This window comes from Phyllobates terribilis, unplaced genomic scaffold, assembly GCF_046119375.1.
Source record: "Phyllobates terribilis strain yellow unplaced genomic scaffold, ASM4611937v1 Scaffold_3__8_contigs__length_932513732, whole genome shotgun sequence".
NCBI lineage: Eukaryota > Metazoa > Chordata > Amphibia > Anura > Dendrobatidae > Phyllobates > Phyllobates terribilis.
In genome coordinates this window covers 613,215,542-613,233,777 of record NW_027362763.1, presented here as the reverse complement: position 1 = coordinate 613,233,777, position 18,236 = coordinate 613,215,542, and the positions used below count along the sequence as shown (strand labels likewise).

At 43.0% G+C, this 18,236-nt stretch overlaps 1 protein-coding gene across 4 annotated transcripts in view; it reads right to left on the bottom strand.

Annotated features, from left to right (window-relative positions):
* PDCD2 (programmed cell death 2) overlaps positions 1-18,236 on the bottom strand; it is a 170,717-nt gene that overhangs the window by 37,549 nt on the left and 114,932 nt on the right. For 3 of the 4 annotated variants that reach the window (XM_073671482.1, XM_073671483.1, XM_073671480.1), the window contains one exon: positions 15,737-15,850. The exons of the other annotated variant lie outside the window; for it this stretch is intronic. In XM_073671482.1, the coding sequence (XP_073527583.1) occupies positions 15,737-15,850 (114 nt within the window). The remainder of the gene's footprint in view (positions 1-15,736; positions 15,851-18,236) is intronic. 4 annotated transcript variants of the gene reach the window in all.

Sequence of the window (18,236 nt, the reverse complement as noted above, 5' to 3'; positions counted from 1 at the left end):
TAGTGATAACAGCCACAGCCTCCTCAGTTAAATCGGTCAATTGCATAAAATTCCCGGACAATAGGGGGCAGCAAAGGGCTGTTTGTGACAAAAAGATAACAGTTCAACGCTACCCCCCCTGCCGCTCCCGGCTGTGTACCCTTGACAAGCTTTTATTAGGAACATTTTCCATAAAATTTTGGATCACGTTTATCCTGCGCTCTACGCTGAGCACTTACATCAGGGTTTTCATCTACATCTCCGAATGATGCGATTCAGAAGAAACTCCCGAGGGATCCATCTATATATATAATCGTCTTATCCCGTCTGTCTGTCCAGGAAATCCCGCGTCGCTCATTGGTCTGGCAGCGGCCAATCAGCACCGCGGGATTTCTGAAAAAAGATGGCGGCCGTTAGCGGTTCATCTGCGGGACGGAGCTCAGCAGCGATACAGCCGGGAGATGAGCGCAGCGAGGCGCTCATCTCCCGGCCGGTACCAGCAGAAGGACCTCGACCGCCGGACCCATCTGCGGGACGGAGATGCAGCCGGGAGTTGACCGGCGCGAGGCGCTCATCTCCCGGCCGGTAGCAGCGGAAGGACCGCCGGCGTCGCTGACCTCCATGCGTAAGGGAGGACCGGGGAGCGGCGCTGCGGGTCTGGATACTTCTGCTGCGAGCGCCCGCTCATGTCCTGGGTTCTCGCTGCGGAAGTAGCCGCACAGGCAGCGCCGCTCCCCGGTCCTCACCAAGACGATTCGATGATTGGTCGCGCTCTTCGGACCCGACCAATCACTGATCTTGCAGCAAAAGTTAAACACTACTGTGCTGATTGGTCGCGGACGCTGCCCGCGACCAATCACCGATTTGGGCGCCAAATTTAAATATCGGCCGCGACCAATCACCGATCTTGGCTCCACATTTAAACACCGCTGTGCTGATTGGTCGCCGACGCTGGGCGCGACCAATCACCGATTTTGGCGCTACATTTAAATAGCGTCCGCGACCAATCAGCACAGCGATGTTTAAATGTGGAGCCAAGATCGGTGATTGGTCGCGGCCGATATTTAAATTTGGCGCCCAAATCGGTGATTGGTCGCGGGCAGCGTCCGCGACCAATCAGCACAGTAGTGTTTAACTTTTGCGGCAAGATCAGTGATTGGTCGGGTCCGAATAGAGCGCGACCAATCATCGAATCGTCTTGGTGAGGACCGGGGAGCGGCGCTGCCTGTGCGGCTACTTCCGCAGCGAGAACCCGGGACATGAGCGGGCGCTCGCAGCAGAAGTATCCCGACCCGCAGCGCCGCTCCCCGTTCCTCCCTTCACACCCTAGCCGCTGATGTCCCCACAGTATAAGCATGGTGTTACAAAGGTCCGGACATTTGTGTTAAAAATCGCTGATTGGTAACTGGCGCGGACGCTATTTAAATGTGGCGCCAAAATCGGTGATTGGTCGCGCCCAGCGTCGGCGACCAATCAGCACAGCGGTGTTTAAATGTGGAGCAAAGATCGGTGATTAGTCGCGGCCGATATTTAAATTTGGCGCTCAAATCGGTGATTGGTCGCGGGCAGCGCCAGCGACCAATCAGCGATTTTTAACACAAATGTCTGGACCTTTGTAACACCATGCGGATACTGTGGGTACATCAGCGGCTAGGGTGTGAAGGGAGGACCGGGGAGCGGCGCTGACATCCATGCGGGTAGGGTGTGAAGGGAGGACCGGGGAGCGGCGCTGCGGGTTGGGATACTTCTGCTGCGAGCAGTCGCTCATCTCCCGGCTTCTTGCAGCGGAAGTAGCTGCACAGGTAGCGCCGCTCCCCGGTCCTCACTAATACGATTCCGCTCCCCGCTCCTCACCAATACGATTCGCTGATTGGTCGCGTTCTCCGCCCGCGACCAATCACCGATTTGGGCGCCACATTTAAATAGCGGCCGCGACCAATCACCGATCTTGGCGCCACATTTAAACACTGCTGTGCTGATTGGTCGCGAACGCTGCCCGCGACCAATCAGCGAGATTGGCGCCAAATTTAAACAATGCTCTGCTGATTGGTCGCAGCTGGCAGCCGCGACCAATCAGCGATATTGGCACAAAATTTAAACAACGCTCTGCTGATTGGTCGCGACCGCCAGCCGACTGCGACCAATCAGCGATATTGGCGCCAAATGTAAACAACGCTCTGCTGATTGGTCGCGACTGCCGTGCGCGACCAATCAGCGATTTTGGTGCAAAATTTAAACCCCGCTCTGATTGGTTGCGGTCGGCGGCCGCGAACAATCAGCAGTATGGCGCCAAATTTAAACACCGCTCTGCTGATTAGTCGCGGTAGTTGGCCGCGACCAATCAGCAATATTGCCACCAAATTTTAACAACGCTCTGCTGATTAGTCGCAACCACCGGCCGTGACCAATCAGCGATATTGGCGCCAAATTTAAACACCGCTTCGCTGATTGGTGGCGGTGGCCGGCCGCGACCAAGCAGCATTATTGGCGCCAAATTTAAACCCCGCTCTGCTGATTAGTCGCGACCGCCGGCCGTGACCAATCTGCGATATAGCCTCCAAATTTTAACACCGCTTTGGTGATTGGTCACAGTTGCTGGCCTCGACCAATCAGCGATTTTGGCGCCAAATTTAAACACCGCTCTGCTGATTGCGCCCTGTCGGCAGCATACATATTCTAGAATACCCGATGCATTAGAATCGGGCCACCATCTAGTTCTCTATAATGAGGCAGTTTGGCTGATCAAACTTTTGTACATGCTTAAAAAAAGACTGACACAGCCGGCTCATAGGCCAAACGGTGTCCACAGTGTCTATCTGCCTCATAAGGAATCTTCAGCTGGGGGTTCCATTTGAATCACGTATTTCACAGATTTACACGGAAACCCAGGTGTAAGCCCTTAGAGTAGAGAGCTGGATAAATGTGAACCGAGCCTTACTACGATCTTTGAAAGACAGAATGAACAAATCAACTGCAGGTCAAGAATTTGTTTTATTTATTTTTTACGCAGTTTCTCATGTGGTGTAAGTGATTATAGATGACTTTATTATTCAGGTCCATGAGATTACAACAATAGCAGATTTATATTGGCTTTTATTTTTGGCTGCTGTCACTCTAAAAAACATTTTGTTTTGCAAATAAAGTTTTTGCATCGTCACATTTTGAGAGCTATAATTTCTCTATATTTCTGCTGACAGTCATGTGAGAGCTTGTTCTTTGCAGGACGAATTGACGAGTTTTTATTGGTACCATTTTCGGGCACAAAATTTTTTGATCACTTTGTATTCTCATTTTTGAGAGGCAAAATGAACAAAAATCAACAATTCAGGAATTTTTCTTTGGGGTTTTTCTTATGTTGCTCACCTTACGGTAAAAGAGCTAAGACTGCTTTATTCTTCGGGTCAGTAAGATTACAGCGATGCCACATTTATATAATTTTTTTATATTTTGGCAAGCCTACACAAACTTTTATAGAAAAATGAATTATCTTTGCGTTGCTATATTCTAACAGCTAAAACTTTTTCATTTTTCTGCTGACAGCTGTATCATGGCTTGTTTTTTACAGGACAAGATGACATTTTCAGAGGTACCATTTTTATTAACATTCAACTTTTTGATCGCGTTTTATTCCACTGTTTGGTGGTATGAAAAGGCAGTTTTTTGTCACTGTTGTATTTCTTTTATTTTACGGCGTTTACTGAAGGGGTTAAATACTATAATATATTTTGTATATAATGTATTTTAGGTCAGGTCGCTCTGGACTCTGATACCAAATGTGTATTTTCTTTGTTTACTTTTGTGTTGACATACAGTACAGACCAAAAGTTTGGACACACCTTCTCATTTAAAGATTTTTCTGTATTTTCATGACTAAGAAAATTGTACATTCACACTGAAGGCATCAAAACTATGAATTAACACATGTGGAATTGTATACTTAACAAAAAAGTGTGAAACAACTGAAAATATGTCTTATATTCTAGGTTCTTCAAAGTAGCCACCTTTTGCTTTGATGACTGCTTTGCACACTCTTGGCATTCTCTTGATGACCTTCAAGAGGTAGTCACCGGAAATGGTTTTCACTTCACAGGTGTGCCCTGTCAGGTTTAATAAGTGGGATTTCTTGCCTTATCAATGGGGTTGGGACCATCAGTTGTGTTGTGCAGAAGTCTGGTGGATACACAGCTGATACTCCTACTGAATAGACTGTTAGAATTTGTATTATGGCAAGAAAAAAGCAGCTAAGTAATGAAAAACGAGTGCCCATCATTACTTTAAGAAATGAAGGTCAGTCAGTCCGAAAAATTGGGCAAACTTTGAAAGTGTCCCCAAGTGCAGTTGCAGAAACCATCAAGCGCTACAAAGAAACTGGCTCACATGAGGACCGCCCCAGAAAAGGAAGACCAAGAGTCACCTCTGCTTCTGAGGATAAGTTTATCCGAGTCACCAGCCTCAGAAATCGCAGGTTAACAGCAGCTCAGATTAGAGACCAGGTCAATGCCACACAGAGTTCTAGCAGCAGACACATCTCTACAAAAACTGTTAAGAGGAGACTTTGTGCTGCAGGCCTTCATGGTAAAATAGCTGCTAGGAAACCACTGCTAAGGACAGGCAACAAGCAGAAGAGACTTGTTTGGGCTAAAGAACACAAGGAATGGACATTAGACCAGTGGAAATCTGTGCTTTGGTCTGAAGAGTCCAAATTTGAGATCTTTGGTTCCAACCATCGTGTCTTTGTGCGACGCAGAAAAGGTGAACAGATGGACTCTACATGCCTGGTTCCCACCGTGAAGCATGGAGGAGGAGGTGTGATTGTGTAGGGGAGCTTTGCTGGTGACACTGTTGGGGATTTATTCAAAATTGAAGGCATACTGAACCAGCATGGCTACCACAGCATCTTGCAGCGGCATGCTATTCCATTCGGTTTGCGTTTAGTTGGATCATCATTTATGTTTCAACAGGACAATGACCCCAAACACACCTACAGGCTGTGTAAGGGCTGTTTGACCAAGAACGAGAGTGATAGGGTGCTACGCCAGATGACCTGGCCTCCACAGTCACCAGACCTGAACCCAATCGAGATAGTTTGGGGTGAGCTGGACCGCAGAGTGAAGGCAAAAGGGCCAACAAGTGCTAAGCATCTCTGGGAATTCCTTCAAGATTGTTGGAAGACCATTTCCGGTGACTACCTCTTGAAGCTCATCAAGAGAATGCCAAGAGAGTGTGCAAAGCAGTCATCAAAGCAAAAGGTGGCTACTTTGAAGAACCTAGAATATGACATATTTTCAGTTGTTTCACACTTTTTTGTTAAGTGTATAATTCCACATGTGTTAATGCATAGTTTTGATGCCTTCAGTGTGAATGTACAATTTTCATAGTCATGAAAATACAGAAAAATCTTTAAATGAGAAGTTGTGTCCAAACTTTTGGTCTGTACTGTAAATAAACCTAATTTATTGGTTTGACCCCTTAGTGACTGAGCCAATTATGTTCAAGCCTAATTTTACAATTCTGACCAGTGTCACTTTATGAGATAACTCAACGGATCCCACTGATTTTTTTTGTAACATTGTACTTCATGGTAGTGGTAAAATTTCTTCAATATGACTTGCGCTTATTTGTGGAAAAAAAAAAAATGGAAATTTGGTGAAAACGTTGCAATTTTGAAACGTTTAATTTTTATACCCTTAAATCAGAGTTATGTCAAGCAAAATAGTTAATAAATAACATTTCCCACATGTCTACTTTACATCAGCACAATTTTTGAAACATTTTTTTTTCGTTAGTTATAAAGGTTAAAAGTTAACCAGCGATGTCTCGTTTTTCCAACAAAAATTACAAAACCATTTTTTTAGCGACCACATCACATTTGAAGTGACTGGGGGGTTTGGATGACAGAAAATGCCCAAAAGTGGGGTATGTGCCCACGATGCAGAAATTTCCTGAGCATTTCTGCATCTCTTTGGGAGAAAAAACGCATGCGGATTTTACATGCGTTTTTTTCAGCATTTTTTAAGCGTTTTTACATGCGTTTTTTTTCAAGCAGTTTTCCAAGCCATTTTGAGCATCACTTGGGAAAGGGCTTGACAAGTTGGTCACACAATATAAATCCATGCAACAGGCATGGATTTATATTGTGTGACAAACTTATGAGGAGATTTCTGCTTTAAATCGTGCATCTAGTGTAAATAAAAATAATTAAAAAGGAAAAAGAAAAAAAAAAAAAAAACCTTATACTCACCTCTCCGGTGGCCCCCGGTCTCCTCCCGGCGGCGATCCTCTCTCTTCGGCGGCCCGCGGTGTACTGGTAGGGCCTGCGGTGACGGCATTTAGTCAGCTGATGGTCACTAAATGCCGTCACCGTGGGTCCTGCCAGTACACCGCGGGCCACAGAAGAGAGAGGATCGCAGCCGGGAGGAGACCAGGGGCTGCCGGAGAGGGGAGTATGAATATTTATTTTTATTTTTAAACTTTATAATTCTTTTTTAAATTGCAGGTACGATGGTACCCGGGTTGGATGGGAGTTTCCTCTTTTTCCAACCCGGGTAACATCCGCGCATTAAACCGCATAATATGTGCATGTATACATGCGGATGTAATGCTATTCAATGCAAGTCAATGGGTGCGATTTCGCAATGATAATCCGCAGCAGAAATTTTTGCAGCATGTGCGCAGCACATGCGGATTATCATTAGGAAACAGGGCAGACATCTTAACAAGCGATTTTAATGCGCATTAAATCTGCATCGTGGGCACCCAGACTTAACTTTTTTTTTTTCACAAAAATTTTACTTCAGATCCAGGGTAACAAGAGAAAACTGACCATAAAGTTTGTTGTGCAATTTATCCTGATCACGCAAATACCCCAATATGTGGGGGAAAACCACTGCTTGGAAACATGGCAGAGCTCGGAAGGGAAGGAGCACAGTTTAACTTTTTGAATGCAAAATTGGCTGCAATAGAGAGCGGAAGCCATATCTGTTTTGGAGAGCCCCTGATGTGCCTACAGTTGCAGTGACTTATGCAACATCCTTGCTAGGTTTTTTTTTCTTCTGGAGAATTGCAAATATGTCTTTTTTAGTTCTCATAAATTGTGCCCCCATAAACTGTAAAGCCCCCATATATTGTGCCCAGCTTGTGCTTCTGGCACTACGCACCCCGTAAATTGTTAAGCGCCCTCTCCACAATACAATAATGCCAAACATGTGGCTGCCTAAGGAGGTTTAGGCAAAGAAGGGCATTTAGTGTTGGTAGCGCAGAATTTACTGGATTTTATTTGAGGAGCGGGAGCCATATCGCTTTTACAGAGTCTTTCTTCTACCAGTAACGTGGGACCCCTTATAGTTCCAGTGACAGGTGACGGACCTGAGTGGGGGCTGGTTTTGTGCAGGATAAATTAGGGATTTTATTGTTAACACTTTGGGGTACATAATATTATTTGTTCGCTTCCAGGAGGCTGGATCACATTCTTGTGTCCTACGCTGAGCACTTACGTCTGGGTTTCCGTCTAAGTCCCACAAAAATACGATTCAGACAGAACCCCCAACGGACCCACCCACCACAATGAGATTATGCAATTCCTCTGCAGAAATGCTTAAAAAACGTTTGGCAGAAGGTCTGCCATGTTAGCCAATGATAACCAGCATGTGCTGTGCACATGCTGCGGAAATTTACGCTGCGGATTATCATTGTGGAAAAATCCGCAGCACTACCAATTATTTTCCATAATCGCGTCGTTTTCGCCGCCATTGACTTGCATTGAATTGCATAATATCCGCATCACTACATGTGCACATGCAGATATTAAGCGATTCAATGTGCGGATGGTACCCGGGTTTGGAGAAGAGGAGACTCTCATCCAGACCCGGGTACCATAGAACCTGTTAAAAGAATTTAAATAAAAAATATACATTGTACTTACCTTCTGATGGCTCCCGAAGGTCTAAAAGGACCTGCCATGACGTCATTTAGTCATGTGACGGGTCACGGGACTGCTGACATCGGCAGTCGCGTGACCCGTCACATTACTAAATGACGTCATGGCAGGTCCTTTTACATAACCGCGAGACACCAGGGAGACCGGACGCATCGGATAAGGAGACCATCAGTAGGCAAGTATAATATTTATTTTTTACCATTCTTTTACGGCCACACTATATAAATCCATGCCGGTTACATGGATTTATATAGTGTGACCAAGTTGTCAAGCACTTTCCAAGTGATACTAAAAATCGCTTGGAAAGTGCTTGACAACCCGCATGCGAAATCGCATGTACAAAACGCTTCAAATACGTTTGTCCCTGGCAGGAAAAATGCATGTAAAATCCGCATGCGTTTTTTCTGCCAGGGAGATGCAGAAACACTCAGGAAAAATCCGGAGCATTTCTGCATCGTGGGCACTTAGCCTAAGCGCTCAGCGGAGAGCGCAGAATAAACGTGAGCCGATACTTGTTCTGATTTTTGGGCGGCAGAATGAACAAATAGACAGCAGTACAAGAATAGTTTTTACTTTTTCTCAGATCACAGTGCGGTATAGGTGATAAGGCGGATTTATTCTTCGGGTCGGTGCGATTACAGTGATAACAGATTTATATTGGTTCTTTTTTAGGTTTTGCTTCCATCACACAGTAAAAATGCTTTTTTATTAAAAAAAAAAAAAAAAAAAAAAAAGTAAATTTTTTTCATCACCATATTCTGAGAGCAGCAACTTTTTTATATTTTGGCGAACAGTGCTGTATGAGGGTTTACTTTTGGCAGGACGAGTTGAAGATTTTTTTTGGTACCAGTAATTTTTTATCACTTTTTATTCAGATTTGAACAAAAAACAGAAATTCAGCCATTGTTTTTATTTTTTCCATGGTAAAAGCGATCAGACAGATTTGTCCGTCGGGTCAGTACGATTACAGTGTTATAGCAGAAGATGAGGCCTCTCAAGTTCAAAGACCCCATCTATGCTATATAAGTCTGACAGTTACTTTAGGTCAAAACAACAACAGCTGAATGTTCCTTCCTTGTATCAATGTGTCCTTGCTAGAAGATAACGTGTCCTTCCTAGAAAGATACGCCTAATTAAATGTTTCAAGGCATAAGAGAACAGAAACTAGTTTTCTTTTTTTGCTTACATAGTTAAATTGTATAATCGAACCATATATGGTAAATCCGTTTCCTGCCTCCAGGGTGCATATAAACCCTATGCTTTGTAATAAAGTTAGAGCTTGTTGACACATACATCCTGTCCTGTGTCTCATTCTCTCCGATATCGTAATCCAAGGATAGAAGACCCAGAATGCAGCAACGTCAACAGCGATACCAGATTTATACTTTTTTCTTTTTTATGCTGTGCTATTTTGACAGGCTAAAACCAGTATTTTACAAAAATCAATTTCCTTTTGAATAGTCCTTTTCTGAGAGCTGTAACTTAATTTTTTTTGCCGAATTAACCATTTTACAGCTTGTTTTTTGCGGGACGGCTTGGCGTTTTAGTTTGTCCAATTTTTTTTACATTACTTTTTGATCGTTTTTTATTCACTTTTTTGTGAGTCAGCATGATGAATAAGCAACATTTGGAGCGTTTTTTATTTAATTTTTTTATGGCTTTCACCATACGAAATAAATAACATGCCATGGGGATATCTGAGACATGACTGCGCAGTTAATTTACAGGGCTATAGTCTGTTCAGAAATTACCATACAAACAAGCGAGGGGGGGTGTGTTTATATGTAAAATCATCCTTAAAACCCATCTTGTGTGCGAATATATCTGAATCTAATGAAAATGTAGAGTCCCTGTGGGTGGAGATAAGGGGAGGGGGAAAAAAGTAATAAGTTACCGATAGGGGTTTGTTATAAGTCTCCAAAAATAATGGAAGCAGCGGAGAATATCCTCATAAAGCAAATAGATGAAGCAGTGAGTCAAGTAGAAGTCATTATTATGGGGGACTTCAACTACACTGAAATACATTGGGGGACAGAAACCTGTAGTTCAAGCAAAGGTAATAGGTTTTTGACAACTGTGAGAGATAATTACCTTTCACAAGTGGTTCAGGACCCAACAAGAAGGGGGGCACTGCTTGACCTAATATTAACCAACAGACCAGACCGCATATCAAATATACGAGTTGGGGGTCACTTGGGTAATGGTGATCACAAAATAATAAGTTTTCATGTATTCTTTAATAAGATGTGTACAGTCATGGCCAAAAGTTTTGAGAATGACACCAAAATTATATTTTCACATGATCTGCTGGCCTCTGGTTTTTATTAGTGTTTGTCTGATGTTTATATCATATACAGAAATATAATTGCAATCATATTATGAGTACCAATAGGTTATATTGACAGTTAGAATGAGTTAATGCAGCAAGTCAATATTTGCAGTGTTGCCCCTTCTTCTTCAAGACCTCTGTAATTCTCCCTGGCATGCTCTCAATTAACTTTTGGACCAAATCCTGACTGATAGCAGTCCATTCTTGCATAATCAATGCTTGCATTTTGCCAGAATTTGTTGTTTTTTGTTTGTCCACCCGTCTCTTGATGATTGACCACAAGTTCTCAATGGGATTAAGATCTGGGGAGTTTCCAGGCCATGGACCCAAAATCTCTATGTTTTGTTCCATGAGCCATTTAGTTATCACCTTTGCTATAAGGCAAGGTGCTCCATCATGCTGGAAAAGGCATTGTTGGGCGCCAAACTGCTCTTGGACGGTTGGGAGAAGTTGCTCTTGGAGGACATTCTGGTACCATTCTTTATTCATGGCTGTGTTTTTAGGCAAGACTGTGAGTGAGCCGATTCCCTTGGCTGAGAAGCAACCCCACACATGAATGGTTTCAGGATGCTTTACAGTTGGCATGAGACAAGACTGGTGGTAGCGCTCACCTCTTCTTCTCCGAATAAGCTGTTTTCCAGATGTCCCAAACAATCGAAAAGGGGATTCATCAGAGAAAATGACTTTGCCCCAGTCCTCAGCAGTCCACTCCCTGTACCTTTTGCAGAATATCAGTCGGTCCCTGATGTTTTTTCTGGAGAGACGTGGCTTCTTTGAGCAAGGGCTGGTTTCAAGGAGGGCAGAAAAGAGTCTCCGCCTCACAGTGCGTGCAGAAGCACTCACACCAGCCTGCTGCCATTCCTGAGCAAGCTCGGCACTGCTGGTAGTTTGATCCCGCAACTGAAACAGTTTTAAGATACGGTCCTGGCGCTTGCTGGTCTTTCTTGGGCGCCCTGGAGCCTTTTTGACAACAATGGAAGCTCTCTCCTTGAAGTTCTTGATGATGCAATAGATTGTTGACTGAGGTGCAATCTTTGTAGCTGCGATACTCTTCCCAGTTAGGCCATTTTTGTGCAGTGCAATGATGGCTGCACATGTTTCTTTAGAGATAACCATGGTTAACTCAAGAGAACAATGATACCAAGAACCAGCCTCCTTTTAAAGTGTCCAGTGATGTCATTCTTACTTAATCATGACTGATTGATCGCCAGCCCTGTCCTCATCAACACCCACACCTGTGTTAATGGATCAATCACTAAAACGATGTTAGCTGCTCCTTTTAAGGCAGGACTGCAATGCTGTTGAAATGTGTTTTGGGGGTTAAAGTTCATTTTCTGGGCAAATATTGACTTTGCAATTCAGTAATTGCTGTTAAGCTGATCACTCTTTGACATTCAGGAGTATATGCAAATTGCCATTACAAAAAATGAAGCAGTAAACTTTGGAAAAATTACTATTTGTCTCATTCTCAATACTTTTGGCCATGACTGTAGTAGAGGGGTTACAAAGACACTAAACTTCAGGAACGCAAATTTCCAAAGATTGAGAGATAATCCTAGTGCAATAAACTGGGACGATATCCCGAGACATAAAACTACACAAAGCAAATGGGAGACATTTATTAGCATCCTGAATAGGACCTGTGAACAATATATACCCTATGGGAATAAACATACTAGAAATAGGAGGAAAACACTATGGCTAAATAGAGCTGTAAGGGGCGCAATAAGTGACAAAAAGAAAGCATTTAGAGAACTAAAGCAAGTAGGTAGTGATGAGGCATTAATAAATACAGAAAATTAAATAAATTCTGTAAAAACCAAATCAAGGCAGCAATGATTGAGACAGAGATTCATTGCCAGAGAAAGTAAAAATAATCTCAAAATATTCTTTAACTACATATATAGTAAGAAACTAAAAAATGATATTGTTGGCCCCTTTAAAAATAGTCTGGGTGAAATGGTGGATGAGGATGAGGAAAAAGCCAATATGCTAAATGATTTTTTTTCAACAGTATTTACACAAGAAAATCGCATGACAGAAATACATGATCAGTGATAACAAAAATTCTCCAGTAAATGTCACTTGCTTAACCCAGCAGGAAGTACAGCGGCGTCTAAAAATCACTAAAGTTGACAAATCCCCGGGCCCGGATGGGATACACCTGCGAGTACTGCAGGAATTAAGTAAAATCATAGATAGACAATTATTTTTAATCTTTAAAGATTCCATAACAACAGGGTTTGTACCACAGGACTGGCGTATAGCAAATGTGGTGCCAATATTCAAAAAGGGGACAAAAACTGAACTTGGAAATTATAGGCCAGTAAGCTTAACCTCTACTGTGGGTAAAATCCTGGAGGGTTTCCTAAGAGATGCTATACTAGAGTATCTGAAGAAGAATAACCTCATGACCCAATATCAACATAGGTTTACGAGGGACCGTTCCTGTCAAACTAATCTTATCAGCTTTTATGAAGAGGTAAGTTCCGGACTGGACCAAGGAAGTGCAGTGGATGTTGTGTATATGGACTTTTTAAAAGCTTTTGATACGGTTCCACACAAAAGGTTGATACATAAAATGAGAACAATGGGGATAGGGGAAAATATATGTATGTGGGTTAAGAATTGGTTCAGTGATAGGAAACAAAGGGCGGTTATTAATGGAAAACACTCCGACTGGGTCTCGGTTATTAAAGACGTTGTAGGGGGCATACAGAGTAGTATTTCAATATTTGCAGGTGACACTAAACTCTGCAGGGTAATCAATACAGAGGAGGACAATTTTATATTACAGGAGGATCTATGTAAACTAGAAGCTTGGGCTGATAAATGGCAAATGAGCTTTAATGGGGATAAATGTAAGGTAATGAACTTGGGCAGAGGAAATAAAATGTATAATTATATGCTTAATTGTAAAACACTAGGCAAAAATGTCACTGAAAAAAGACCTGGGTGTATTGGTGGACGACAAGCTCACGTTTGGTGGCCAGTGTCAGGCAGCTGCTGCAAAGGCAAATAAAATAATGGGAAGTATTAAAAGAGGCATAGATACTCATGAGGAGAACATAATGTTACCTCTATACAAGTCACTAGTGCGACCGCACTTAGAATACTGTGTACAGTTCTAGTCTCCGGTGTATAAGAAAGACATAGCTGAACTAGAGCGGGTGCAGAGAAGAGCGACCAAGGTTATTAGAGGACTGGGGGGTCTGCAATACCAAGACAGGTTATTATACTTGAGGTTATTTAGTTTGGAAAAACAAAGGCTTAGGGATGATCTTATTACAATGTACAAGTATATGAGGGGACAGTACAAAGACCTTTCTACTGATGGTTTTACTCTGAGGCCTGAGACGGGGACAAGGGGGCATCTTCTACATCTGGAGGAAAGAAGGTTTAATCATAATCACAGACGGGGATTCTTTACTGTAAGAGCAGTGAGACTATGGAACTCTCTGCCGCATGATGTTGTAATGAGTGATTCACTACTAAAATTTAAGAAGGGCATGGAAGCCTTTCTTGAAAAGTATAATATTACAGGTTATAAATACTAGATTCCTTGATAGCCGTATGTGGAGTCAGGAAGGAATTTTTTTCCACAATGTGGAGCTTAGTGTTTGCCACATGTTTTTTTTGCCTTCCTCTGGATCAGCATGTTAGGCTATGGGTTGAACTAGATGGACTTCGTCTTCCTTCAACCTTAAAAACTATGTTATTATGTTACTATGTATAGAGCGGGTCATTTCGGATGCAGCGATACCAATGTGAACTTTTTTGTTTATTTTCGTTTCATCACAAACGCTGATTTTTCTATAGCGATTTTAGTGATTTGGGTGCACTTTTTTTTTTACATATTTTATTTAACTTTTTTTTCACTTTTTCAGTAAGTCCCACTGTGGGACATGTATAATTTTTATTTTGATCACTGGTCTCATACACTGCAGTACTCGTGTACTGCAATGCATGAGATTGTCGGTGACTCACTGACTGTGCCTGCGAGACCCAGGCTACAGCTAGATCTCACAGGCCACCGTACCCGGAGGTCATCAAATGACCACAGGGTACCATGGTAACCATTGGGACCCGCGATTCTTATCGCAGGGGTCCGATGATTACTAAGAGGGTCGTGCGACCCTCTTGTAACCACTTAAATACTGCTGTCACGATTGACAACGGTATTTAAGGGGTTAATCGGCCCTGATTGGCTTCAAAACATGGCAGGACTCATACTGCCGGGTGTCAGCTATCATATACAGCAGACACTAGCATGAAATTTGGCCACGGGGTGGCGCTGCATTCTTATTCCTTAGCGCAGTGAAAGAGTGGCACTGAGGCAAATTTATGGTTTTTTTTTTAATATTTTTACAATTTTCTTTTTTTTTAGTTTTTTACTTTCCTCTATGGGACTAAATTTTATTAGTCTGATCGCTGGTATAATGCACTGCAATGCATTTTACCTGTGAGTGCTGCACTGACAGAAGCATCTTAGACTGTGCTCTCAGTATGGTCCAACAGGCTTTCTGTAGCTGGGTGACAGTTGTATTCATGACGACCTCAAGTTGCCATTGCAATCGGGCCGTCGCGGTGGCGCCAATTTGAAGGGAGAAGGAACCCCCTCCCACTCGCTGCCTTCTAAATGCCGCGATCACTATCATTCGCAGCATGTATGGGGTTAAATGGCCCAGGGCGATGCGGGCACCACTCCTGGCAGTGACAACCGAGGCTTAGCTTTTACTTAAGCAGAGTTCCCAGTGGCGATCGCACAGGTACTGCTCCAGCGCCCACACGATCACCATGACAAATTTATGTCATTTTACGGGAATCCCTTCCTGACCATGACGTCAACTTACATCAAAAGTCGTGAAGGGGTTAAGGATCAAAAATATGCTTTGAATAACTGCTATAAACAACAAAACCAAGGACAGCAGGCATCAGACACTGGCTGTATGATTTCAGCTATGTATGGTTGTTTAAGTCAAACACTGCAGCATTTCCGTGCAAAACATACTTTACTAGCTGCCTGCTCCCCTGTAGGGCTAGGCCTCTCCTTATACACACACGCAAGCAGAGACCTGTGACTCCAGGGCAGCAGGCAGCAATTAAACCACGTTTTCCCTGAAACACTGCAGCATTTCAGAGTTAAATATTCAGTCGTGATCATAAGTTTACATACCCCTGCAGAATTTTTCCTTTCTTGGCATTGTTACAGAGAATATGAATGATAACAAATAATGGCTTCACCCAACCAATAACCATGAGTGGAGAAAAAGTTTTTTGGTCATCATTCATATTCTCTGAAACAAGGCCAAGAAAGGAAAAATTCTGCCGGAGTATGTAAACTTTGGAGCACAAATGAACCTGGCTGAAATAATGCATGCAGAGTCTGATACATGCTGTCTGTGCATCAGGCATCATGTATCAGATGTCAGTAGTTTAAATACATTAGGTCCAATGACTTCAAAATTAAATCATACTTTTCATCTTCCTACCTGGAGTTCAAAAACTCTTTTGGCACCACAATCACAGTTAATGATATCGTTTTCGGCTGGAACATTTTGGAAAGATATCCAGAGAGGTTCACCACCTTTACTGTATCTCAGGACCTACAGCAAAATTCAACACAAAGCACATTTTTTTTTCCCACAGGCAGATACATGATTAAGTCAAATATAGAAAAGTGCTTGGATCAACATAAAGTTTAGATAAAAAAAAAAATGAACACTTAAAGCGGCAGTGTTATAAATAAAATACATTTTAACTGATAGATCCTGTAAAAAAAAAAAATCAAAAACATAGTTTCTAATTAACCCTCTAAGTTCATCATAAATCAAGTCAGTAAACTAAGAGCTTTGGCTATTGCATTAGCTCTTATGTCATTGATTTATGGCGAGGTCAGAACATGGCGATACAGAAGAAACACTAAATCCTGTGATAAAACCGGCAGGGAAGTGAGCAATTGAGCATTCCCTGCTATGTCATAAGTATCTTCCATGGCTTCTTCCATTTTCTTGCTTCTCCTAATGTTTTTTGACTAACTTAATTCGCTTTTGAGCCTGAAGGTGTGTGTAGCTGGCTGGGGATAAGACAACATTTTAGTGTTTTCTTCGGGTCAGACTCCTGGTGACAGCATATCAAAACCCATGGTCTTTCCTGTGTCCTTCAATAAAGGCTACCAGAGAGATTTTACAGCAATCTTTTTTGCTGTGAACATTATTGGGGGACACAGGAAAGACCATCGGACAGTCATTTGGGTGGGATAAAGATAGGAACAAAACAAGAAAACGAATGACAAAACCTGAGGCTAACTCCCGCTTTGCAAGCACTTTCCTGCCTAAAAGCACTAGTCCGCCGACACGGGGGTCCATACTCTGTAAAACTCTGCAAACCGAAGACCAAGTAATGGCCTTACAGAGATTCTGATCAGTTGCCTGATGGTGCACAGTCCAGGAAGCCACCTATGGCCCAGGAGGAATGAGCCATGACTTTGAAAGGTAGTACTATAGACTTTGCCCAAGAGACCTCTAGAATAGCAGTTTGAATCCAGCAAGAAATGGTAGTTTTCGAGTTGGCTAAGCCACTGTAAGGATCCTACGGAATGTCAAGGCATTTGCGTGTAAGAATGGGGCAGTCACAGACAAAAATTTGTATGGCACTCACCACATCCAATTTGTTTAATGAGGGCAAAGGTCAGAAAGGAGGGAGGATGGATGATCTATTGAAGTGGAAGAGGGTGACAAACTTTGGGAGAAAAAAGTACCAATGCAAAACTATCTGGCCTTTGTGGAGGACAAGGAACCGAGAAAGACAGAAGAAAGACACTAGCTCAGAGACTTGTTTTAAGGATGTGATCGCTACCAAGAAATATCAGGTTATGGTCCCACAGATCCAAGGGAAGCAAGTAGAATGGGATGGAGTGTGCCACATTCTGAAGAAATATCCCGATTTAAGACCTGGAGGTCAGGTTCTTCTGAAAAATGATTGATACTTTGCCCTTGAGAACACGGAGATCCAGGCTGCATTCAATTGCAGACTGTAGAAAGCAAAGAAGAGTTGGAAGGTTAAAGGACATTGGTTTAACACCAACGAACAAGAAAAACAAAAACCTTCCAAGTGTTACAGAAGATATGCAAAGATGAGGGCTGCAGCCTCAAAAGTCATGTTGTTAAATTCAGCAACCATGAATTTGGATGGAGAGGACCTTGAAAAAGAGCAGATCTGGATGATATCCTGAGCCAGTCTGGAGCTACGAGGATGATGGGAACCCCTTCTGACTTGATCTTCTTGAGTAGCAGGGGCAGAGATGGAAACAGTTAATGGAGGGAGAAATTAGACCGTTGGATTGCTAAACCATCAGAGGCAGTCGCCGCAGGATCTTGGGAACTGGACACAAAGTGTCTAAATGCCAACAGATCGAAGTCAGAGGTGCCCCACTTAAGCCAGTTCCGGTTGAAAACGTTCAAGTGAAGAGACCACCTTCCTATGTATAGTCCTTCGCAGTTTCATTCATGGCCCAGTTATCTACTCTGGGCAAGTGGACCACTGACATTGTTGGAATTATTTGTTATACCCTGGCGAAAATCTGCAAGACCTCCACTTTGATGTATGCGATGGCATTGTCGGTTGGGACCTGAACAGGAAGACTTGACAGCTGGTGGCATTGTCGTCCTGGATTCTGAGTGTAAGATCCGGAAACTTATTCAGCCAGTGGAGAAGAAACAGACTAATTGCTCTGAGCTCCAGAACTTTGATGGGCAGTTGAGATTAAGGAGTCTCTCAACGCCTCTGCTAATTAAAAGTCACCCACTGTAGGAGACTGGTGTCACAATATGCCAGCGAATGGAAAGAAAGAAGCAGCCTCACGAATAAAGGAAGTAGTGTGACGAGAGACAGCTGGACGTGCATAGGTAGAAGGACCAGATGCTCCAGGAAGAAGACTGACTTGTCTTAACCAGAAGAGCGAGTGAGCTGCAATGGTATCGTATTAGATTC